At 38.9% G+C, this 24,794-nt stretch overlaps 1 protein-coding gene across 5 annotated transcripts in view; it reads left to right on the forward strand.

Moving 5' to 3' along the window:
* Positions 1-24,794, forward strand: part of DNAJB9 (DnaJ heat shock protein family (Hsp40) member B9) — a 403,125-nt gene that overhangs the window by 36,543 nt on the left and 341,788 nt on the right. For 4 of the 5 annotated variants that reach the window (XR_014016693.1, XR_014016694.1, XR_014016695.1 and 1 more), the window contains exon 4: positions 3,109-3,226. Coding sequence is in view for 1 of the 5 variants with exons in the window: in XM_081244578.1 (XP_081100704.1) it covers positions 3,109-3,230 (122 nt within the window). In the remaining 4 variants the exon portion in view is untranslated. Of the gene's footprint in view, positions 1-3,108; positions 3,425-24,794 lie in introns of those variants that run through there. The other variant, XM_081244578.1, reaches the window with a different exon arrangement.

Raw genomic sequence — 24,794 nt, forward strand, 5'->3', positions numbered from 1 at the left:
TCCTTTTCAGTGTGTTTCAGGCTGTTCTTGGCACCCTGTCTGAAAGAGGATGTCTACCTCTTGCTTTAAAAATCTATGTAACTGATCATAAAGAGTTGTTAGCATTATTTAAGCTCTGGCCCAGAGCATAGTTTTAAGGACTATTCAATTACCATCTGCTGATATTCAGGGCATGGTGTCTTATCACTGTCTTCCCGGCTGTGCTGGATTCCTGCTTTGCTAGTTCATGGAGGAAGCAGGGTGGTGTGAAGCTACCCCTCTGCACCTTACTCTGTGTCTGTGTGCTTTTAGCTGGCTGCTCTCTTGTTGTCAGGCTACTCTGCCCCAAGGCTAGGTGATGAGGGCTTTCAACTCATCTTGCTGGGAATGACATTTAGTTTTGGTTTAGGCACAGCCTGTCCACATCATGTAGGCTAGCATATGTTACTGGGGAAGGAAGAAGATTCTGAGGGTTCATAGTACCCCCAGGAATGATTTTTCTCAAATTAATTAGCTGTCACTTTGAAGGGGAAGCATAGTAGTGATAAACTGTGGGTATATAGGTAATAGTAACAAGTATAGAGGAAGGCCACCTTCATGGGTCCCTGAGCAGCCCCAGGAATGCAGGGGTCTAGAATGGTAGGGCTTCCTCACTTCACTGTCAGAGCATTTATGTTCATTCTCACCCCTCAGCACTTCACTTCCCTTATTAAGTACCCAGAATCCTGCTTCTCTTTCTCAGGTCTTGTTAGAGCAGACAAAAGGTAGTTTAATAAACACCAACACACACCAAGGTGCTAAGAACTGGGTAGACTGCTCTTCCAAGGGGAAAGTGCATTTTTAAATGGTAGAGCAATTTGTAGCACAATGGAATCAACTCTTTTGGTGGGATTTAGTTAACATAGTAGGGGGGGAAATATTTTTGGACGATGGGGGTCTTCTTCATATCCTTGAAAGTGTACTTTATTGACCATTTCCTGATTCTGAACATGTGCAACCTTAGCGGGGGGCCATACAGCTATTGTGGAGAGAGGGAAATACCACTGGTCAGGAAAAGGGGCCCAGTTTCCTTTGGCTGCAAACAAGTTCTGTGCTTTAAGGGAAGGGCTAGTGGAAGAAAAGCTGGAAAAGCTGGTTTGAATGGCATTTAGCTAACAAAACTCTCTCCTCTCTTAACTCTCCTTAACCCCAGGAGAGATCACACTTTTTACCATCATACAAAGACCAAACCGGTGAATATACACTTAGAGAGCCTACACAGATAAACCATAAACTAATCGAGGGCAATGGTTATACTTTCAACTCCTTTGTATAACACCATCCACCCTCATTTATTCAATTCATTTAGCAAACATTTATTGAGTGTCTACTATTTGCCAGACACTATGCTAGATGTTAGTGATTCTACGTGATTAAGTTGTGGTTTCCCTCCTTAGAGAGTGCACACAGTCTAGCAAGGAAGACAGATGGGCACACGATAGTTTTAAAACAATGTGTGAAGTGCATTCTTAGCTGTAGGAATAAATTGCTATCGTATCATTGAAGAGGAAGAACTAATTCTGTCTAGCTTTAGAGACACTCTGGCATTTGTGCCGGTCCTTGAAGGACAAGAAGATTTCTCAGTATCTCATTAGCTCAGCATCCTGAATATAGCAAACGTTTAATAAATGTCATTGTCTAACAATCTAAGAGATGGAGGAAACTAGAATTCCTTGAAAGTGGAGTCCATTGTTGTCTCTCTCAGGTTTCGTCTGGACTGAGGTTGAATCAGTTCATCTCGTTAATGAAACCCCTGCATGGTTCTAGCATGGCATCATTTGGCCACATAATCAATGTTCCTGAGATTATCACACAGACACCGTATAGGAGTTGAGAACTTGACCTATTATGGATGCAAACGTAGTTAGGTGTTGAAATTGTCATTTCTCCTTCGTTTTTTTACTTTCGAGGGGTTTTGTATTTTTAAGTTGTCAGTCTTGATACCACACTCATAACCCCAGTAATTCAACCCAAGTACATCCTCATGGGTGACTGAAATGTGTTGCTGTGGTGACACAATCTGGCACCACTGAGCAGTCAACTCTAGAGCTGCAAATTTTAGATTTTACAATGAAATTTTGATCAAACTGGGCTTTTTTTTTCTTCTAGTGATAGTTATCCATTAAGTAGCACAGTATTTACAAAATAAATGGTGAGAAGCCCACCACAAGTTCTCTGTGTAGTTTTAGCGACTTTATGTTTAGCAGTAACAGTCACATTATTCTGATGTATTGAATTTCTTTTTTCGGGCACTCTAAAAAAACTAACAGTTGAATGTTGTTTGAAAAAATTTATTGACTGGCTACTCCCATCAGTTGTTTTCATCTGCATCTAGATAAGGAAAAGAACAAATCCTACCAACTATTAGGTATTTCAAAAAGATAGGCATTTGGATTATATACAGAAACAATGTGATGATTGAATCTGTCAATTTCTGTTTAAACTTGATACTGGGTATAAATAAGCCTTTGCTGTTCACTGTCAACCTTTAGATTTCAAAAATAGTAAAATTCTAATTTTCACCACAAGGAGGAAGTAGAGCGCTAAGATTGTTATGCAGTGGAGCCTAGTGAAAAATATAGTGTATTTGTATTAAGAAAAACTGTAATCTGCAGCAAAAAAAATAAGAACTTAAAAAAAATCTTGACTAGAATTTAGTAATCTTTGTGGATTCATAGTCACATTCATTTCAGGCTCTTTATACTTTGTAAATTTTCTACAGATTTCACTTTTGAGCTAAACATACGGTTTATGAAATGCACAAAGAAAAGAAATAACAATTATCAGTGAAGGGAAATTCTTCACATTTCATCTTAAATGATAGCATGTATATTCTCAAGTATTTGGGGGTGATTATCAATTTTTTTTTTAAGATGGCTGAGTGGGAAGTGTATATTTTTGAGGCTGCAACATCAATGGAAAATATTCAGTAGATCTGCCAAAGTAGTTGCATGATAAGGTTTAGCATTTAAACAGAGCCTAAACTTCTTTGAAAAAGTAAATATTTAATCTGTTTTTCTGGTCTTGCTTGTAGTTCAGGCAAACCTTCTAATTCTTGTCAAGTCTGATTAAAGGTTCTTTTCCTTCAAGAAACATTCCTGATCTCATTGGACCTGAAGCGGATGACTTTTCTTTCGTGTGCATCAGAATCCCCTGGAAAAGTTCTGCAAACAGATTGTAGGCTTCTTCCCCCAGAGTTCCTGGTTTGGTAAGTCTGGGAAGGGGCCTGAGAATATGTACTTCTAACAAGTGCCAGGTAGTGCTGAAGCTGTGGGTCTGGGACCGCACTTTGAGAATCATTGTTTTAGCATGTATTCACTCAGTTTATGCTATCACATACTATCGCAGCAAAGTAAAGAATGTTACCTATTTGTTTGTTATGCTGGAATTTGGTTTGGCTCAGTATTGTTTGACATCAGGTGGCTGTTGACTGTGGCTCAGTAAGTTTTCTCAGCCCTGCAGTTGGATATATTTATTAGAGTTTGACATGAATATTGCCCCACGTCTTTGGGTATGTTGGCTTCTCACGACATTTTGTGTGTGTATGTTGTGTCTTTCTGGGCACCCTTGAAGTCACTTGTAGTGGGCTGGGCCTTTTGTCCTGTGCTTGCCCTTAGAGCCCCCTAGAGCTAATTACAGTGCTTGTTCTATACCATGTGTGTATCCAAACCTTCATGACTGAAGACAAGTTAAAATATCAGTACGTATGCTACTTAATGAGTAATTCTTGCCAGAAATACTAGTACTGGTATAAAATGAGAATTAGGGAAGTGTTTGGTCTGAATCATTCAGCCTATATATCTATAGTCATTAGTTAAATGGAAATTGTTAATTGTCTATATTTCTTTACCTTTTGCCTCAGTGAAAGAAAAAATGAGCCTAACATTGTGTTGGGTTATCAGCAGACTTCTAATTGTTTTGGTCTCGGGTTTAGTGGGTAAATTGTAGCAACGTGGTCTTTAGCCTTCCAGAGTAAGATGAAAATAGCCACACTTACCTAAATAGATCCATTGAAAATGCAACCAGCAGCAGCAACAAAATCCTTTGTAAATATAAAGTGCTATAAATATATTTAGTAAAGAGAATCAATTCCATATTATGGGTTTTACTGGTCAGATCTATTTCTTTACAAACCACACTTCTAGAAATAGAAGAATTATAAGCAGAAATGCATGGATCCACTGAGGACAATATAATACAATGGCAACAATTTAAATATACTGAAGATTAAAGTTGGCTATTTACCAGCATGGTATAATGGGTATAGGACTTTATAAGGCACATGTTCTAGTTGCTTAACAAATCAATGCAGGCAATGCGATTAATCTGGTAGGCCCCATACACTCTGCCACTGATTCCTTGATTCACAGTCAGCAACACATCCTTCGGAGGTTCTAGAAGTATGTGTAATCCCTGCAAAACAAGCTGTGGGATTCCAATTTCTAAATCATCACTGTCTTCTCTCTAGCCTAGGTGAAAGTACAAGATACCCTGCAGGGTCGTAGGAAGATACTGGACTCTTCTCTAATATTCCAACCCTAGCTTCAGGGCACTGAATAAAAAGGATTCTTCTGTGAGGGCCACTGTGAGAGTGTTTATGAAATGTTTTGAGACCTCAGATGAAGGCATGATATTCCACATGTTGGTACACTCTTGTCAAAGCAAGATTTTCGCTAATTTTTTTTTTTTAATGAGGAGAAATGAAAGAGTTCTATTTGACCTGCAGAATATGTTCTTGAATGGTCCACGCTTACCAAGATGGCTATTTCTAGTCATCCCTATCTGATGGTGGTTTGTAATTACAAGCGGTTAAAGAGGGACAGGTTACAGCTGCTGGATGAGGCTGAGCACAGGCTTCCAAAGCAGCATCACACACCTACCTGCTGGTCCTGGCTGTGGGGCTCAACCTCTTAAACATTTATTTGTCCACTGACTCCTTTTACCCCTCCCTTGATGTTTGGCTGATTCATTTCGGTTTCCCTGCTCATGTTTGCCATTTCCTCACTTCAGCCAGTGCTCCTGAGGGCTTCTGTCAAAAGCATGGGCCGTGAAGTTATATTGCCTGGATTTGTTTCCGATTCCACCACTGGCTTTCTGAGTCTCAGTTTCCCTCTCCCTAACAGGGAGATAGAAACTAGCAAAGGCTGCTGTCAAGATTTGCTGAGATAAACACAATTCCTGGCAAATATCTGTGCTCAACATATGCCAGTTGTAGTTATGACTAATTAGGTGTTAGTGCTTTTAGCTCGACCCTGTGTTACTCTGGCCACATGACGTGTGCTCCTTTCTCCTGCCCAATTCTGTGGCACTGATGTCCTGTCCCAGCTTTTCTTGAACTGGGTGTATCCTCTGCTTCTCTTATAGTCCCCTTGCTTCCTCTCTTGGGGTTAGGAGAGCTTCTGCTTTTCTGTTAGCACCAATATCATTATGCTTCAATCTCAGACAACAGCAAGCACTCTTCAGATTTTACCACATAAGGGGCCAGATAGGCAGTGGAACTGACCCATTGGTTTTGTCATCTGAGTAAACAGATGATCAACTCCTGAAAGATTTGACTTTAGAAATCAATATTCATTATCAGTGTGGTTAAAATGACTGAATGGGTTGGCTATTGTCCCACTGATTACTCATTGATTAATTGGTGGTATGACCTCAGCATTCCGATTTTGTGAATAATTATTCCAACGCCAGCAAAGAAGACATTAAACTTCTTTTGTCTCCAGCCAAGTTTTAGGTGTAACCATTATGTGTTTTAATTTTATGCCTTCTTTTAGAGAAACCTCATTCAGTTGATTAGCTTGAAATATTTTCTGTACCCTAAAGCCAACTCATTTTGCTATTCTGTGGGTTAGAGAGGTCAGGCTTCTGGCGTCTGGAAGAGGCAGGCAACAAAGCTCAGAGAATTTATTTTCTGCTCATACAGAACTAGTGGATGGAGGATTTCCTCCTTGTGAAGCTTTGTAGGACACATTTTGGCACTCTAGAGAATTGGCAGGGAAAAAAGTAGAGTTAAATAATGAAGAAAATTGCACACTGTGAAAAAAAGAGCTTAAAGAAAGATTTTTACCTAAGGAATAAGGTATAGCAATGTGGCTCTGTTTTCAGATGAATCAATCTTAGCTTGTCCTTTAACAGTAAGTAAATGAGGAACTTCAATCTCCATTAATTTGAATACCTGTGCTACATCACTGTAACCAATGGTTTGTTCTTTTGTCCCACAGATGAGCTGAACACAGGGCCTTACTTTAATATAAAGTGTACTGATTTTGTTGGATTCTATTGCATTCTCATGCTGCTAAAAAGTCTCTTTCATGCTCAAATTCCACTGTGTTTTCAATGTCAGATTTTCTTCTTTCAAAAGGAAAAGGGTCCCCTGTGGAAGTTTATGAAAGCTGACACATTTTCTTGTAAAATATCCTTCTGAGACCATATGGTTTATTGGTAAGCACATATTTTTGGACCTTTTAAAGTGAGTATTATGAAATTAATGTGAGATGTTTTTAGAAAAGTGAATGCTGTTGACTCAGCAGGGCAGAATGCCTGTCTCCTTTGTGGTTGTTACTCTTTATAATTCCCTGCAAAAGGCATTTTCAGATAATTAAGAAAGGTATTTGGAGCAAAAATACTTATCAAAAGAGGCTATGTAACACATGCACAGCAGCCACTTGTCAAAGGTAAATATACCCCATTTCTTTCCCCCCAAAGCCATTAGATCTATTACCACCTAATTGCTTGGAAAATTCATTTTCTTTTTCTCAAATCACAGCCTTAATTGAGGTCTGAAAGCTCACCAAGTGCCTCTTAAATCAGTAAATCTAACTTTTTTTTTTATTTCTTCTATAATTTATCTTTGTGGCTAAGGGCATATTGTTTTCTTTGAGACAGTTATGGCAGTCAGTACTGGGAGAAAAACCCCTTACTTTGAGAAATAAGATGGGGAAAGAAATGGGGAGCATGTCTCATGTTTCTGGTAGTGTACACTGAGGCCAAGAATTCACAACAAAGTGAATAAATGTTGATGCAAGCATATTATTTAATCACACTGAAACCAAAAGATTTTTAACCAGTTTATGTATTTTATCCTTAATGTCAAGATGTGAAACTCAAATCTGTTCTTCATTCTGACTATGGAAATCTGCCCTTTATGTAACCATGATCAAGAGTATCATATGTGTAATATATACAACCTTATTCCTTGTTATATAAACCCTGAAGAATGTACATAACAAGAAATTATTTTCTTTTTTTGTAGATTTTTTAAAAATTTATTTTTTATTGAAGTATAGTTGAATTACAATGTTGTGTTAATTACTGCTGTACAGCAGAGTGACTCAGTTATACATGTATATACACTCTTTGTCATATTCTTTTCCATTATGGTTTATCATAGGATATTGAATATAGTTCCCTGTGCTATAAGTAGCACCTTGTTGTTTATCCATTCTATGTATACCAGTTTGTATCTGCTAAATAAACCAAAGCTGAAAATTATTTCTTGGGATTAGCAGATACAAGAAATAATTTTCAGCTTTGGTTTATGACATATCAAGCATCAGTGGTGATTAGAATATCTAAATTGGTGTCTGAAACTAGAATTAACTTTAATTATATAAAACAGATGAGAATAAATGTGATTTTTTTTAATGAATATAGAAGCAACCATTCAGTTTAGGGTTGCTATTTTAAGGAATTACCTTGGGAAGCTATAAGCAAATTTGAAAAAAATCTATTTTTCAAAATGTTTTTAAAACCCCTCTATCAGAATTGCTTCAAAGTTAGTTTATGACCTGTTCTGTCTTATTACTTTATTTATTTTTCAAAATTTTAAGAGTTTATTTGAGCAAAAAAGTTAATTGGAATTGGGCAGTGCCAAACCGAAAGTGGTTAGGAGCTCAGGGAGATACTTTTCTAGGGAAGAGGGAGAAATGGCCTCCGTGTTGAATTAATTTAACAATTCCCCCATTTTGGTCATCCTCTGATACATGAGATATTGACCAAAAATTTAGTATTAGCGCCACTCTCAGTCACCATCAGAGTTAAGTTGCTCTTGTCTCATTGTGAAACTCATAGGTTACGATGTCAGACCTGTGTAAGAGATTGTTTCTGCTGTTCATCTTGTTTCTGTTTCTCCAAGCATTGTGAGACCATCTAGTGTACTACTGGTGGCTGTGGACATGCACTTAAGACTCTTGAGAGAACATAGTGCACCAGGGAGACTACAATGATAGCTATTAGGAAGATAATACCAAGAGAATGATGTATACTCCTTAGCCAGGGCCCCCGTGAACCAAACCAGTTGGTATCAAATAAATCACAAAGAATATACCTGAAGGGGCAACAGCCTGTTTTAGCCAAGCGGTTTATTTGTTTATTTCCTCTATTTGCTACAATACCACAGGTGTTGATCCAGGTAGAGCAGAAAGTATTTGCTATGGCACAGACTCCTCTTTGTTCAGCCAAGAAGTAATCTAAAGCAATCCTATTATCTAAAACCACCTTAGCAAGAAAATATAGGCACTTTTGTTGTTCAGCTATGGGCTTAGCAGTAAATTAAGCAACATTTGCCAAAGTTAAGGAGCTCTGTCTTCCCGTGCACTAACAGAGAGAAAAACCAAGTAGTGAAAAGGCAAAGGATCTCCAGCTAGTGTGCAGTTCCAAGAGTCTAGAGGAGCCCATTTTAATTGGGGGATGTGGACCCAAGGTTCAAGTCCCTGAAGTTTGGCTGCCTTCTGGACAGTGAGGGGTACCTGTTATGGTCCCTGCCAGGGAGGTTAAAGGGCAGTCTTTGTTCTTAGTGATTCCAATTCAAAAAGGTGGGAGAAAATTGGAAATGTTAGTCTGGAGAGTTGTAGCCAGATAATTGAGGGTACTGGAAGAATTCAGGATCTAGTTTGGTTTATAGATATATAACAAAACCTCAAAGACAATAAATGGAACTAGAATCTGATATCCACAAGGTTATATTATAATTTTCTACTGAAACATAATTTTTTTTCTACAAACACCCTCATTTCTATCAAAGATAATCACAGCAAGACTAATTTGTTTGCAAAATAAGTCTAGTCTCATTAAATTTGGCCTGCTTATTTATGTAAATGTAGCAAGAATAGTGATTGACCATATATACTCATTTTAAATCTGCTTTGCTAGAATTTTTTGTACGTTTTATTGGCTCCTTAAAGTCAACCTTAGTTCCTTAATCATATCTGATTTTATGGAATTCTCAAATATGATATTCCAGTCAAAGCTTTGGTAATATAACCAATGTTTCCAATCATGTCTTGTTACAAGGAGAGCAGATCCTTATTGAAGTTATGCAAACAACTATATTGCTATGAAAAGAAAAATACTCAATAAATTTCTGAATTCCGGAGGGATTAGGTAGGGAGAAAAAGTAAATATTTCAGTTCTGTTTACAGAGGTGTACTTTATAAAATTACTTTAAGTCATAGATATCTTAAGAGAAAAAAGAAAAAGTTTTCCTTAAATCTGGAAAAACAAAACATTAAGGAACCAGTAATGTTTCAAAGAAAAAGTTGTAAAAAATCATAATCATCCTCATCAGTCCCATATTATTAATTATTATTCTGCTTGAAGCCAGTTTTTCCTAATGGAAATTCTTACCCAGTTCAGTTTTATGATCTTAAAGTTTTCAGAAACCTATATTCTAGAATATTTGTCAAAGTCCGTTCTGTGAATCTCTCTGAAGATTAAGTACCTCAAAAAATATCAGAGTAAAACAGTAACTGTATGTAAATGAAAAAAGGCTAAAAAATGGCCATGGTTGAAGATCTGATGAGAGTTCATTTGACAAGGAAATTTAGTTATTTTTGTGGCCTATAATAATTTTAGATAATAATTGGACAATGACAGTATTGACAAATTTCTAAAGACTTTAGACAATTTCTGAAATAGCTATGTTAACAACATATATCCCTATACAGATAACATAAGGAGGATTATCATCACTTCTTACTTGACAGTGCTCCCATGTAATTTAACATACCAAATAAATCTCATTAGCTTAAGATCTCTGTTTTACAAGGTGAGAGACAAATTCTTTGAGGTTCTTCAGAGGTCTTCTGGAAAATCTCAAAGTTGCTTTGAGGTGAAAAAGACTTCATTTAGAATTTGATTTTGGGAAGTTGTCAAATGTCAAAAGGTTTGAACATTTGACTATGTTGGATGTAAGATCATAAAATAATACTAAATTATTTATTTAACCGAAGTGGTAATAAAAGACTTTAAAGGCAAATACAGAAGGTTACATATTTGTGAACAAAACTTAATTCTTTTAATATTCAGAAGACTGGGCTGATAAAGACAACATGAAGCACAATAAATTATTTTGGTAAGACACAAAACCTTTGCTTTCCAAGTAGATTACGTGGAAAAGAAACAACTTTCACAATCTCTTATCAAGATCAGACCAATAGTCCAATAAAACTTTGTCCTTTTGACAGAGAAAACCAAATTCAAATTTTGCACCAGTGTACTTTTGCTATTAAAACTCATTCTTTAAAAACTTAAATAAATCCATTCCAATTTTAGTTCGTTTGATCACTCATAAAATTCCTTTTTCGATACTCCTTTTCCATACTCCTACAACAAATTGTTTTAAATAAATTTATTTATTTTATTTATTTATTTTTGGCTGAGTTGAGTCTTCGTTGCTGCGTGTGGGCTCTCTCTAGTTTGTGGCGGGTTGGGGCTACTTTTTGATGTGGTGCACGGCCTTCTCACTGTGATATCCATTCAGGTTTTGTCCTATGGTTCTTTGTCATTTTGGAACAACCAGTCATGTTACTTTCCTTACCTACTTTTCATACATAGTTGTTTCCTTTCACCCTTATTATTTCTAAGTAGTTTTAATTAAACACATTGATTAGATTTCTTAAATCTTAGAATCCTTTATTTCTAGTGGAAACTAAGAAGTAAGTAATTGTGGATGTTTGTTACACTAGCATTCTGTAGATTGGCAAGTTTATAAATATATTTTACAATTTCTAGAAGTATATTCTTCCTCATAGTAAATTTTTCAATGTGGCACAAAACATGTTTACTAATAGACCAATATATCTTTACTTCATCTGTAAAAGGAAGCCAAAAGTAGATAAACCTATGTTCAGCAATTAACGTTTCAGTATTTTATCTTACTTGGAAATAATCTAGATAGTCAGTGAATATCTATCATTCAACTTATCTCAGTATAACTTTAAGGTTTCAAATTACCAAAAAGATTTTGGAAATTATTTTTAAGTAGACATAAAGCATAATTATTGTTGAAAAGTTTATTTGTAAACTTACTTACATCTATTTAATTTACTTGTTCTTAATAATAATGTTTAGACTATTCATGAAAATTTCATGAGCCATTAGACAGCTAACCATCATCTTAAGTCATCTTTCTTGGGTGCAAATTCTGTAACAGAAAAAACATGAGCTTATCTGACTTTTAGTAAACCTAGGTAGAATAAAAGTATTATATTTAATGCTTATAACTCTAAAGACAAGCCCATTGTAATTAAACCAGTAAACTTTAGCTTTTATCCTAGATCATGTGAACTTGAAAAACGTTTGGGTTAGTTTCTATATTTCTGAGAGTATACTTGATTTATGTAAGTTTTTGTTTGTCTTTAAGTAAATTAAATAGAGCTCTTGACAAATTAATTTTGGCAATATCATCCAGTGGTAGAAAAATTTCACACAACTATAACATACATACAAAGATATACATATGCATTGATTTTATAGTTTCTGTTTTAAAATCTTACCCATGAGACAGGTGCAACAATGCAAAACTCTCTAGTTTATAAAAGAATGGTTGGTTGTATTTCTGGCAGATAGAATAAGTTAAGGTTACCTGCTCAGATGGCTAAAGTTTTTACTATCAATATTTGTGAAAAAAACTTGAGACTTTTTATTCACTTCATTTCCAAATAGCTTAATTTTTTTCTCTGATAAGAATTATCTCTCATATTGCATTTCAAGAGCTGGCTCTGGGTTCCTAAAGACAAGGAAGAACATTTACATCTCAAAGGCACAGGGAAAGGCTGTAAGTTTCTCCAAAAAGGGCTTTTGTTTCCTAAATTCAGATCTTTTACAACATCTGCAAGCCTTTTGAGATAAATAGGGAAGTTTGGGTGTTTGGTAAAAAGATAGGTAGGTTTTGAATTGTTGCTACAGCTGCATTTCTGTTCTTATAAAGACTCAGTTGTAAGACAAGTACAATTTTTTAAAATTCCTTAAAGAATTGGGTTGCAACCTAAATAATTTCAAGATGCTGACCCCACCGTCCAACCACATTACCCTCAATTTCCTCTTTTATATCGGGGAGAAGATTTTCAACTAAGATGGAAATCAAAAGTTTCCTATGTTCTAGATTTAGAGCTGTGATTCTTTGGAATGTTTTAGTAATCCTTCCACAGTGGCTTCAGAATGTTTTTCTTTCCCTCTGGGTACATAGTTTCATTTTAGATTAGGTAAGAAGGTCTACAAAACAGTTGCTATCAGGCTCTGAATGTCAGCTTCCAATTAGATCAACTTCTGACCATAGAGCTACTTAAAAACAAAAACAAAAACAAAAAACCTCTTGAATAGCAGTAAATATTCCTGAAAGTATTGAACAACCCCGTGGACACAAGAGGGGTCCCCAACGAGGGTGCAAAAGATACTACCCTTCCAAGATCTAGAGCCACTCCCAAAGATAACCAAAAGAATGAAAGACTTAGACAATTCCCCTGAGAGCTGGGAACAGTCGGTAGGACCCTAGCTGCAAATGGAGTGCAACTCACATTTTCTGTCTGACCATGTTTTGGGGTCCTGCAACCCGATGGTTGCCAAGCCAACCTCTCAGGACCCAAAATGAGACAGGAAGACAATAGCTGCCCCTGGGAGAGAAAGGATTGATAATCAATAATTTCCCCTGCCAATCTAAATTTGGAAAAGAAGGAACTACGTAAAATATTAGCTTCCTCTTTTGACCAGGCACCACAGAGAGATCTGGGGGAGCTGACTTTGGTGAGAATTCTCACCCTTTGCCGGCTTCTGCAGTTTTCCCAGGATCCCATCTGCAGGTCGCATCCTGGTCACCAGAAACTGTAAAGGAGGAAAAATAATTTCCCCTCTATTCTTTTTAGCAAGTGCCTGAGTGAAACTCCTTTGTCTTGAGGGCACCTGTGTAAATGGATAAGCCTACCTAAGATGGTTAAAAGTTCTCTACTGTAGACACTGTAATTCAAGATTATCTTTGGTAAAGTTAACCTACTTGTTTAGCCTCAAAATAATTTTATTCATCTGAGGCCGCACACTGCACCCAGTCCAGTTTTAAGCTGGATCCAGTCCAGGTCATGTCCAGTTTCTAAGTTGAACTTAGTCCAACCTCAGACCCAGTCTAACTCTGGCCAGGTTCTGGACCCAGTCCAGAAAAAGAAATGCTCACACAAAGTCTGAGCATAATGCAAAAGCTGTGGAGCTCGGATCCAGGATCCTGGAGGGACTTACCTATCATCTCCAGAGACAGTGAGATCAAGGGGTTCATGAGGTCCTACACCTGGCTGCTCATTGCTCTTGGGGGCCATTGGGGGTCTCCTTTGGTTCCCTCTTTGGACACCAGAGCTGTTAAAAGATAAACCAAGGCATACTAAAAAATGCAAGAGATTGTGCAAAAATTGATTCCAGTTGAGTAGCGCCAAACCGGAAGTGGTTAGGGGCACTCCACATTACTGTAGTTACATTTTTACTACTTAAACGGAGCAGGACCCTGTAGGGGCTCCTGGGCATGGGGAGCCTTTCTGTTCAGCCTCCATGACCTTTCCTGAGTTCCAAGGGCAGATTCAAACAGTTGCTAATTCTGGAAGGGAAGGGATACAGAATCAAGGGAGGAACAGCCAAGAAACAATAGTACAGCCTTGGGGCAGCATCCTGGTTCCTCCTCAAGGGACACACACATAACAATATCTTTAAGCTGTTTTATAGAATTAAAACCCAACAAATGGAAGATTCAGCATTCTCCATGCCAGAGAAGACCACCCGAGGCCAGACTAAAGGAACCAGAGAAGCTTATCAAGAATATTTCCTGGGCACTAAAAAAAAAAAGAATATTGCCTGAGAGACTTCCCTGATGGTGCAGTGGTTAAGAGTCTGCCTGCCAATGCGGGGGACATGGGTTCGATCCCTGGGCTGGGAAGATCCCACATGCCGCAGAGCAACTAAGCCCATGAGCCATAACTACTGAGCCCACGTGCCACAACTACTGAAGCCCGCACTCCTAGAGCTCGTTCTCCACAACAAGAGAAGCCACCGCAATGAGAAGCCCATGCACTGCAACGAAGACTAGCCCCTGATCATTGCAACTAGAGAAAGCCCGTGTGCAGTCAACGAAGACCCAATGCAACAAAAATATATGTATATAAATTTAAAAAAAAGGAAGATTACCTGAGGCCAGATTAAAGGAGGACAGGCCCTACACACACCCTACACAGCAACCCCACTCTTGAGTTATTGCTATAAAACTCTTCATCAGATCCTCCTGGGTTGGGATGTAGTTTTCTAGGGCAGGAGCCCTCTGTGTCCCCCTTTGCCTGGCAAAGCAATAAAGCTATTCTTTTCTACTTCACCCAAAACTCTGTCTCCTATCTCTGAGATTCAATTCAGCACCAGTGTACAGAGAGGTTGAGCTTTTGGCATCACTACTGATGGTGTTGCCCTGCTTGGCTCACTCACTTTATTCCTCAAACTTGACTCGGAGTGAATTTTTGTTAGTTGAGAAATTTACAGAGATGTGGTGTAAGCAATTCCAAAGTATTCTGTGTAGCAGTATCCTCTCTGGAATGGCTGTGTGCCTCCTCTTCCACCCCAGGATAACTTAGATTTAGAAATGGGAAGAAGCAAGCTCAGTTTTTAACATAAATCACTTTTATTTAATCTTCACCAAAGTCCTATGAAGCAGGTATTATCACTGTCATCCAGATGAGGAAGCAGAATCAAAATGTTTAAGTGATTTAAATCCCGGGCTTCCCTGGTGGCGCAGTGGTTGGGAGTCCGCCTGCCGATGCAGGGGACGCGTGTTTGTGCCCCAGTCCGGGAGGATCCCACATGCCGCGGAGCGGCTGGGCCCGTGAGCCATGGCCGCTGAGCCTGCACGTCCAGAGCCTGTGCTCCACAACGGGAGAGGTCACAACAGTGAGAAGTCGGCGTACCGCAAAAAAAAAAAAAAAAAAAAAATCCCTGCAGACTAGTGTAGAATTGGGATTTATCTGGCACTAAAGTTCTACTCTTTCTTATACTCCCTATTATCTCCTTCGGTGGTGACAACCTCACTGTGGAATGATAAGTTCTGCTGTATTTGTGAAAGTTCACATTACTTTTTAATTGTGTCACATGTGCGTTATCTATGTAAGCTTGGGCCAGTGCTTAAGAGATATTTTTAATATTCTGTTTGTGATTACGTAGCTTTGAGTGATGAGGAAAGGGGAAGAAATGCTTTTTGTTTATGCATAGCAAGCACTGTGATGGGAAGCCAAATAATGTTGGGCACTCTTGACAGCAGTGATGTTTTACCTCCTAGTGTTACAAAAATTTGCCTCATTAAACAAGATGAAACAAATGAGCCAATAAGAAGGGAGCCCCATTTGGAACAAGCAGGCTTTAAGAGAAAGTAAACCGATGAGAAGTGAGTTTGTGATGGTAATGTGAAAACCTTGGGGAAGATGAAACAGACATGATTCAGGCCTCTATTTCAAATGATAAGTTTGAAGACAAAAGAATCCATATTAAGTCCTGGTTCCAGGATGAGCAGTTTAGGTGGTATGCATCCTGCTTGCTTAAATGACTTGACTTTTGAAAAGACAGAAATGGGAGATATGTAACAATCTAGTTATAAGTCCAAATGAACCAGTCTCACCAACTATATCAACCAAAAAAATCTAACATGTTTACACTACTTACTATGTGCCAGGTAGGGTAACCAAATCATCCTGGTTTGCCTGGGACTTTCTCAGTTTTAGCATTGAAAATTCTGCATCCTAGGACCCGCTCAATCTCAGAAAAACCAGGATGACTGGTCATTGATGGCAGGTTCTGTTCTAAACATTTTATATTTAGTAACACATTTAATCTTCACAACAGCTCTCTGAGGGAGGTACTATTATTATCCCTAATTAATTAATTAATTAAAAATTATTTATTTGGCTGCTCCAGGTCTTTAGTTGTGGCATGCAGGATCTAGTTCCCTGACCAGGGATCAAACCCGGGCTCCCTGCTTTGGGAGTTTGGAGTCTTAACTGCTGGACCACCGGGGAAGTCCCTATTCCTATTTTACAGGTGAGGAAATGCTTGCATAGAGAGGCTAAGAAATTTGCCTAGGATTCTACAGCCAACAAGTGACAGAATCAGGATTTGAAATCAGGCAGTCTGGTTCAGTGTCAGTCTGCCTCTAAGTGGACTGCCTCTAACAGTGTCCTGCTTTGTAATAGATGGAGAAAGAGAGATTGTTGGGGAGAGAATAATGGAGAAAAGCCTAGTCCCACTCTCCTGGTGCGTATGTGGGATATATAGGCAAGGAAACAGGCTGTCACAGGTCTGGAAAAGAAGAGAAACCCTTTTCAGAAAGTAGGTAGAGTGAGCCCTTTGAGTGTGTTGGAAAATTAATTAACCCAAACTGCTTGGTCAGGGAAGGCATGAGATACTATGTGAAGGGTCTAGCCTTCTGCTTGACATATGCTGGTTGGTTAATGAGCAGAAGTTTGTCATTAGCCTTCAATAATGGCAACTGTAGGAGAACTGACAACAATGACAATGGCTGCAGAAAAGTGGAAACTATGGCTAAGGAGGTATATGAACCACTCAGGGCTTCCAGGACAGCAGAGGTCAGGATAGGGAGATTAGGGTAGAATCAATCACGTTGTGATTGTCCCCAAGGCTGTGGTAGCATTTGTCTGTAGGTCTAGGTGGTCCATGGAAGCCTGGGTTAAATGAGTACATACAATTGAAGGTTTCTTGGCATGGAGATTCATAGGTATATCCGTGATGGGATGCCAATATGTTAATATAACCACAACCCAAAAAACAAAAATTAAAAACAAATTTGGAATCATTTTTCTAAAAGGTAAGAACCATTCTATGTTGTGCTATGTTACCCAGGGATTAGCAGGTTTCAGAGTTTTCCCCTGATTTGGAAAATAATAAGCATTGTCACTTACTATAAGCCCGATCAATAAGAGGGTAATGTAACTGTTACTAGTAGGTTTGCCCACGACTCTCTTTAATTTAGCATTGAAAGTCCCACATCCCAGAAAACCACTTAGTCCTGGGCAAACTGGACAGTTGGCTACTCTACCAGTAGGCTGGCACTGGAGTCACTCAGTTCTAACTCAACAGCTCATTCCAAGCTCTGTGACCTTGGGAAAATTACTTCACTGCTTTTAGCCTCAGTTTACTTACTTGTAAGATGGTAATGGTAAGAGTACCTATCTGTATGGTTACTATGAATATTCATACACAGTGTACCTGTCTTATGCTTATTGCAGCCTCTTGCACATAATAAGTGCTCAATAACTTTTAGCTATTATAAGGAAATAGAAAAATTCCACAAAAGACAGAGGTTTGTCTAAACCTCCCTAGTGCATTAAGCCAACTCTAGCAATGTGCTGTAGTTAGTTTTGTTGCTCGCCAAATATTTCTAGTTCTTTGTTTAGGCATGTGGTAGGATTGATGTCAGGTGTGGGTGGTCATATGACTTGCTTTGGTCAAAGAAATAGGAGAAGTGATTTGTGTAACATCCCAGTGGAAGCTTTAAAACTGTCACATGGAACACAATGCTCTCTCTCCCAGGAAGGTTCCAAACAGTGGCTCCTCTGTCACTCAGGGTCCTGAACTAAGGACCAAGAAGAGCAAAGCTCCCATTGACCTGTGACAGACATGAAGCAGGAGTAAGAAATAAACTTCATTGCTTTAAGCTGCTGAGGAATTTTGGGTGTGTTAGCACAGTGCTAACTAGCCTGTACACTAAGGAAGGGACTGATATTTCCTGAACTCTGCCAATTGTGGAGAACTACAATCAGGCCCAAACTGACTGACTTAATACAGTTACTGTTATATTGTATACTTAAGTTCATTTTTGACTTCAGTTAGGTTTTCAGTTTTGTTAAACAAAGAATGAGTTGACTTAGCATGCTTTTTCATGGTTTGACTTGCATTGGCAATGATGTTATATGTAGCACGCTGTGCTTTTACTCTATTTTGCCTGTATTTCTTTGCTGTTTGTGTGTAATGCTTCAGTTGGATAAGCACTCATAACCCTGGCTGCACATTAAATTCTTCTGGGAGCTCTAAAAAATATCCATATCCAGACCCTAGCTAGACTCTGGTTGTTTTTCAAAAATTCCCCAGGTGATTCAAATGTGAAGCCAGCGGTTTGGCCCTGAACCAGATCTTTAACTTCTTAATGAGGGACTATGACCTGAAATTGCTGAATATCCTCTTTGTTGTAAGTAGGAGCCCAGAACACAGAGGGCCATGCAGCACCATGACCAAGAATGGCTGACATGGCTTAGTGGAAACTATTGTGCCATACTTCTTTTTTTTTTTTTTAATACAGCAGGTTCTTATTAGTTATCTGTTTTATACATATTAGTGTATATATGTCAATCCCAATCTCCTAATTCATCCCACCACCACCACCCCACCCCGTGCCATACTTCTAAGTGGTATTAGCCAACCTAGAACAAGCACTCAGTGGGGTCTGACATCTTTCTGGAAGGGAATTCAGGGCTGTAGGTGCCAGGTGAATGTCTGCAGAATTAAGCTTGTTACAAGCGTCCACATCGTCAAGAGGATGTAGTCTCTTTAAGAAAGTAAGCGATCATCTCTTAGTAGGTATACTAAAGGAAGTTCACCATTTTTTTTTTTTTTTTTTTTTTTTTTTTTGCGGTAAGCGGGCCTCTCACTGTTGTGGCCTCTCCCATTGCAGAGCACAGGCTCCGGACGTGCAGGCTCAGCAGCCATGGCTCACGGGCCTAGCTGCTCCGCGGCATGTGGGATCTTCCCAGACTGGGGCACGAACCCGTGTCCCCTGCATCAGCAGGCGGACTCTCAACCACTGCGCCACCAGGGAAGCCCAGAAGTTCACCACTTTTGCAAAAGGGTGATACCAGTCTACAGGCACTTCAGGAAGTGACATCTTCTCTCCTACTGTTCCTTTGGCTTCACTTGTAACAGATCTCAGCTCTCTTACTATTGGATCAATTATTCATTATCTGTTTGATACTGCCTACCTCCAGCTGAAATGTATACACTTGTACAGGCTCTAGGATTTTATTTTTGCTTCTGTTCTCATTTGTGCTAATGAATGCCCTCTATGGTATCATTAGCACCATATCCCAGTGGTCGTGTGGAACCAGAACTTGCTGAGCCGTGGAGGTCTGGCCAGGCTCTTCTCTTTGTTGCTTTGCCCACCTGGAACGTTTCTATTTTTCAGCTCAATTTACCAGCTCGTGCCCACCTAGGCTCAACATAGGCGGAGTGAAGACAAAATCCCCTGCTTTCTGCAGCTTTTTTTGGCCTCCTTGTCCTTTGATACCTGTAAGTCGATTGAGAGCTGCCTTATTCCAAGAGGAGCCCTTTGCCTCCCTCTGACTTCCTATCTCTCTCACCTTCTCTGAAGATTTAAATAGATCATAGGCAGAAGTTAATTGGAGATAAAAGTTTACAGTTAAGCAGGCAGGTCGTAACACAGTATCTGTATAATCTAAAGTAACTGGGGCTCCCTCAGGGTCATTGAAATGAACAAAGGTATTCTTCCAATGCATTTTTAAAACCTAGACAAATTGTGTGTCATATAAAATGCATTATAAAAGGTTCCGATTGAGTCATTGGATTAAATGAACATTTCAACACCTTTCAGAGGAAAAGAGATTGTATTTGGTGTGATAAAATAGTCAATGCTTGGCTTCACACTTAGGTAATGCAATGGTCATCAGGGAACACTACTTAAAACAAAAACATAAAAAGAAATAAATCAATCAACCCCTGACTTTGTATCAGATATAAAATAGTATTGTTTTTAAATCATAGCTTCCAGGATATTATCAGAAAGAAAAATGATATTTAAAGCTTCTTCTGTCTTCTGACCCACTATTAAACTGGTATCTAATCCTCCCCCCCTACCCAATATCCACTACAACCTATTAAGGAATTGATCACTCATATGCTAAAAGCTGTCTGGTTTCTCTCGTTCATTCAGTAGCAAGTGTTACGTAAATTCTGCTAAGGTCACAATTAACAGGAAGCCAGAAGCCAATCTCTGACCAGTGAACTAATACAGAAGAATGAGAACAGATATGATTAGTATGTTAGAAAGGGCTTCCTCATTCTTTAGTTTTCTTTATTCTGAACCTATTTTTTAAGAAAACTATTTAAGAGATTCAGTTTGGAATCCATTTAGATAGTCTCATATTTGGAGAAGAGTTTAAGGTCACTCTTAGAGATGCTTCATTTCATTTGAAAAACATTGTACTATCACCTTTATGGAGAATATCTAATGAGAGACAGTTGGAAGGTAGAGATGTTGAATAATATCCTCCGAACTGAGAATGAACTTTAAGGCTGAAAAACAATGAAGCAGGCAACTCCATGAAGTGCAATTATGAGGTTTATTGTGGGTGACTTACATACAGGCAGGATTGGGCCAAGGATGATCCAGAGACATACACTAAAAGGGGTACAGAGGGATTTAAAGGGGCCAAAGCTAAAAATAGAATCTGACAACTGAGGGAGAAGCACATCTGCATGAAAGGGACCAGGGGTTTTTCCTCCCACCGTGGGTCTCATGACCATTAACCTTCCAGTTTTCATATCAGATGAAGGCAAGGGTAAAAGTTGACAGGGAACTTAATTGGCTTGGGTGCATTCCTTATGAGTAGGCTAAAGCTCAGCCTCGTAGAAAGGGGAGGGGCAGCAGGACTAAGATGGAGCCAACAAAATGGAGTCAGTGTGGTTCAGCCACACAGAGACATTCCCGAATCCTACATTGCCTAAATTACAAAGTCCACTTCTCTCATGCCTTGGCTTCCCTCCTCTCACTTTCACACTCTTTCTGTGTCTTGACCTTCCCACTGATTTGTCTGTGGCATCCTCGGTTTTCTTTTCCATTTAAAGGTAATATTTTGTTCAGTTTTTCTTGTTCCTTATTTGTATATCTATATCATGATTATTTTTCTTAAAACTTAAAGTATCTATGGGTAGGAGCTTTGCTCCTGCTAAAATGATGCTCTCAGATGGTGATGATGATAAACTAAAATAAGAAATCACATTTCTATATGCTAAAATGGTTATAAGAAACACTGAAATCTTTGGATAAAACTTACATTATTATGTAGAGCAGAGCATCTTGAAAACATTTAAAGACGCTGATAAAGTTAACATTTATAAACATTGTTTTTTCTTCTTCGAACCTTCTATTCAAAGTTTTATGGAGCAACTACTTTGTACTTCATACTGACCTAGCAACCCCAAGCGGTCTTTTTATTACTTGGATGGAATCCCAGATTTTCTTGCAGGACCCAGAGGGGACTGGGGGGGAAGAGTAAATTAGCTGAGATTCTGGCATGCCAAGGGTTGCTGTGGCAGAGTGGAGGTGACCTTGCAGCTGAGTGTCATAAGATAAACCACTGGGCCAGGACTAGATGTTCAAGGAGAGATAAGAGGGGCTTAAAGAGGATGAGGCTTTAAGGAAAGCAAAAGAGGTCAGGCCATAAATCCCACTGGCTGCCAAATTTAGCAGCAGATGCCAGCAGAACATCCCAGGACAGGCTCAGTGGTACTTCTATGATTGCTAGTCCAGAAAAAAAGCATAAGGACAGAGAATATAAATCCCAGACCTCTTCCCCCTACTGTCAGGAGGACACAGGAAGCATGCCTCATATACCCAGATGTTTCCCTGGAGAAGAGAAGGGAGAGAGAGCGCATCTGAAAGACTAGACATTTATCCCCCAAATACTGAGTTCTGTAGAGGGAATTAGATTAATTTATAAGAGAGGAATAAACTCAGTTTTATCACCACTCAGCAGGTGGGTGCTAATGAGGAAGATTAGATTGGTTACAGATGAAATAAAGAAGTTAAATTTTCTCTACACATTTGTGTGAAGTGAGGGGAATTTTGGAACCCTCTGCTCTGTGTGTGTGTGTGTGTGTGTGTGTATTAGTCAGGGAAGGTCCCACCTCAAAACCCAGAGAGGAAGTGGTGATATAGCAGGAAAAATTTAGAACTGGTTCTTAGGTGGTTCTGGCAAGGAGTGACTGGCATGCCCCACTGTTATACATGACCATTCCCAAAAGAGAATAGAATAAGGGCTAACAGAAATAAAAGCAAAGAGAGCATTACTAATTATTGGTCTTTAGTAGTATTAGTAATTTAGTATTTAGTATTATTAGTAATACTAATACTCACCCAAAGAGAGTATTATCGACACAACTTGGGGAATCATGAATGACTTTATTGAAGAGGTGTATCCTGAAAGATGAGTAGAATTTCAGAAGGAACCTAGAGACTGTCATACAGAGTGAAGTAAGTCAGAAAGAGAAAAACAAATATCGTATATTAACGCATATATGTGGAATCTAGAAAAATGATACAGATGAACCAGTTTGCAAGGCAGAAATAGAGACACAGATGTAAAGAACAAACGTATGGACACCAAGGGGGGAAAACGGGGGGCGGGGTGGTGGTGGTGGGATGAACTGGGAGATTGGGATTGACATACATACACTAATATGTATAAAATAGATAACTAATAAGAACCTCTTGTATAATAAAAATAAATAAAATTAAATTAAAAAAAAAGACTTTCAGAAGGAGACTGTTCAAGAGCTCCAAAGCAAGGGGGTATGAAGCATGCTTAGTGAAAAATGAAATGTCCACTTTGTCCAGAGTGTAGAGAACATGGGCAGAAGGAGTTGACAAGGTGGTTGAAGAGGTAGGGGTGGGACCAGGCTGTGAGGGCGGGGCGTTGGGATCTGCAGATGGATTTTGTTCACCTCACTCTCCTGCTGAAACTCCTTAGACAACAACTTCATATCTTAGAATGGGTTTAATAACATGTCCTGCCAGGTGTTCTATGGAAAAAGAGGTTCCAGGTCAAATAAGTTTGGAAAATGTCTTATATCAAATTCTCCTCTTGGAGAGTCATAATACACATTTGCGTATTAAAAGCTCTGAGAAATCCTACGGTAAAGAAATCTGTGGGTTATTGTTTACTCTTTTAACCCAGCATTTCCTGGACCTGTTTGATTCTGGAATGCTTTTTTTCTTTTAAACATCACCCCCCCCCCCCGCTTTTTTTTTTAACATCCTCTAAGAGTAGTGTTTTTTCTCTTTGACTTATTCTCTAATTCCTCATATGAAAACTGCAAACTTTTCATGATCTGGTCCTCTTTGTGCAATGAACTTCTTTTCCTTCAGCACTTTTTGAGATACTATATTTCTCAAAACTCACCTATTTCCTCTTTAGAAACTTCTTTGTTTGCTGACCAGGGAAGAATTGATTGTTCTTTTTGAGGGGGCTCCACTGCACCTTTTATGGTATATATTTACCATTATTTGTTTTCTCTACTGAGTCCCTTGAGAATAGAATACATACCTTATTAATTTCTATATTTCCATCATCTAAGATAGTGTCTGGCACATAGCAAAGACTCAATTTATGTTAAATAAATGAATAATTCCACCTGGTCTCCACAAATTGTTCTGGCAGAGGTGTGGGAGATGAATCTGAAGAGAAAAGAATGTGGAGACAAAGAGCCTTGTGGGAACCCACTGCAGTTGTGAGAGAGAACTTAGGCCTGAACTAGAGTCATAGCAGGGGGATGAAAGAGTGGGACTAAGATTTACTGAGCGTCTGTTATATGCCAGTCACTAGACAAGCTGTTTGCACATCTTATCTGAGCCTCACCAACACCTGTTCTGTGCAGGTCATTCAAGCGAGTGCTCAATTACACTACTCTCTCCTGAGAAGCCTCCGAGGGCAAGCCTGTCAACAGTTCTCTCTGCATATGTACCCATGCTTTGTCCATGTGACACATGTTAACCACACTCGAGTGTATCAAGATGAGCATCAGTCTCCAAGGCAGCCATCCACAGGCTGAACAGGAGTCTATAAGGGATAGGCATCAAATTCTGTGCTAAAACAGAGTTTTATTCTGATTAGTAAGTTGATCAGACCTTGTCTCTTAGGCAGCTTAAAAATGAAACACACAAAAAAGGATGCAGTGAGTCATGGAAGCAGCAGAAGAGAAATACACAAAGAAATGGCCTTAGAAAGAAGGCAATAGTAGAAGTAGGAAGTTAACGGGAGTCGTAACATGGGGAGTAGAGAGAAATTAGTTAGTAGTAGAATAGAAGGAAGCAGGTCGAAAAAAAAAGAAGGAGAGAGAAAGAGAGAGAGAGAGAGATTGTTACCATTTTGGCAGAGGTTGCTAGTGTTAGAAATGAACTCTCATCTTCAGGTGAATTTGAGTCTTGATGGGCCATCAGAGCAGCACCTGCCCTCTTCTGAGTAATGATGAGCAACGTGCTGATTACCAGGATGGTGACTGAGACAGTTTCCTTTTTGTCTTTATAATATCTTGAGGTAACTGGAACATATCTCTTTTCCTTAAACCTGAGAAAGCCCAGCACAGCCCTATTATTCTGATTTTTACAGTAAGGAAACCGAGGCAAAAAGAGACTAGGTATTTTGCTCAAGTTCATAAGACTAGGAAGCACTGGTGTCAGAAGCAGA

This window comes from Mesoplodon bidens (genome assembly GCF_964165515.1).
Source record: "Mesoplodon bidens genome assembly, chromosome: 9".
Classification (NCBI taxonomy): domain Eukaryota; kingdom Metazoa; phylum Chordata; class Mammalia; order Artiodactyla; family Ziphiidae; genus Mesoplodon; species Mesoplodon bidens.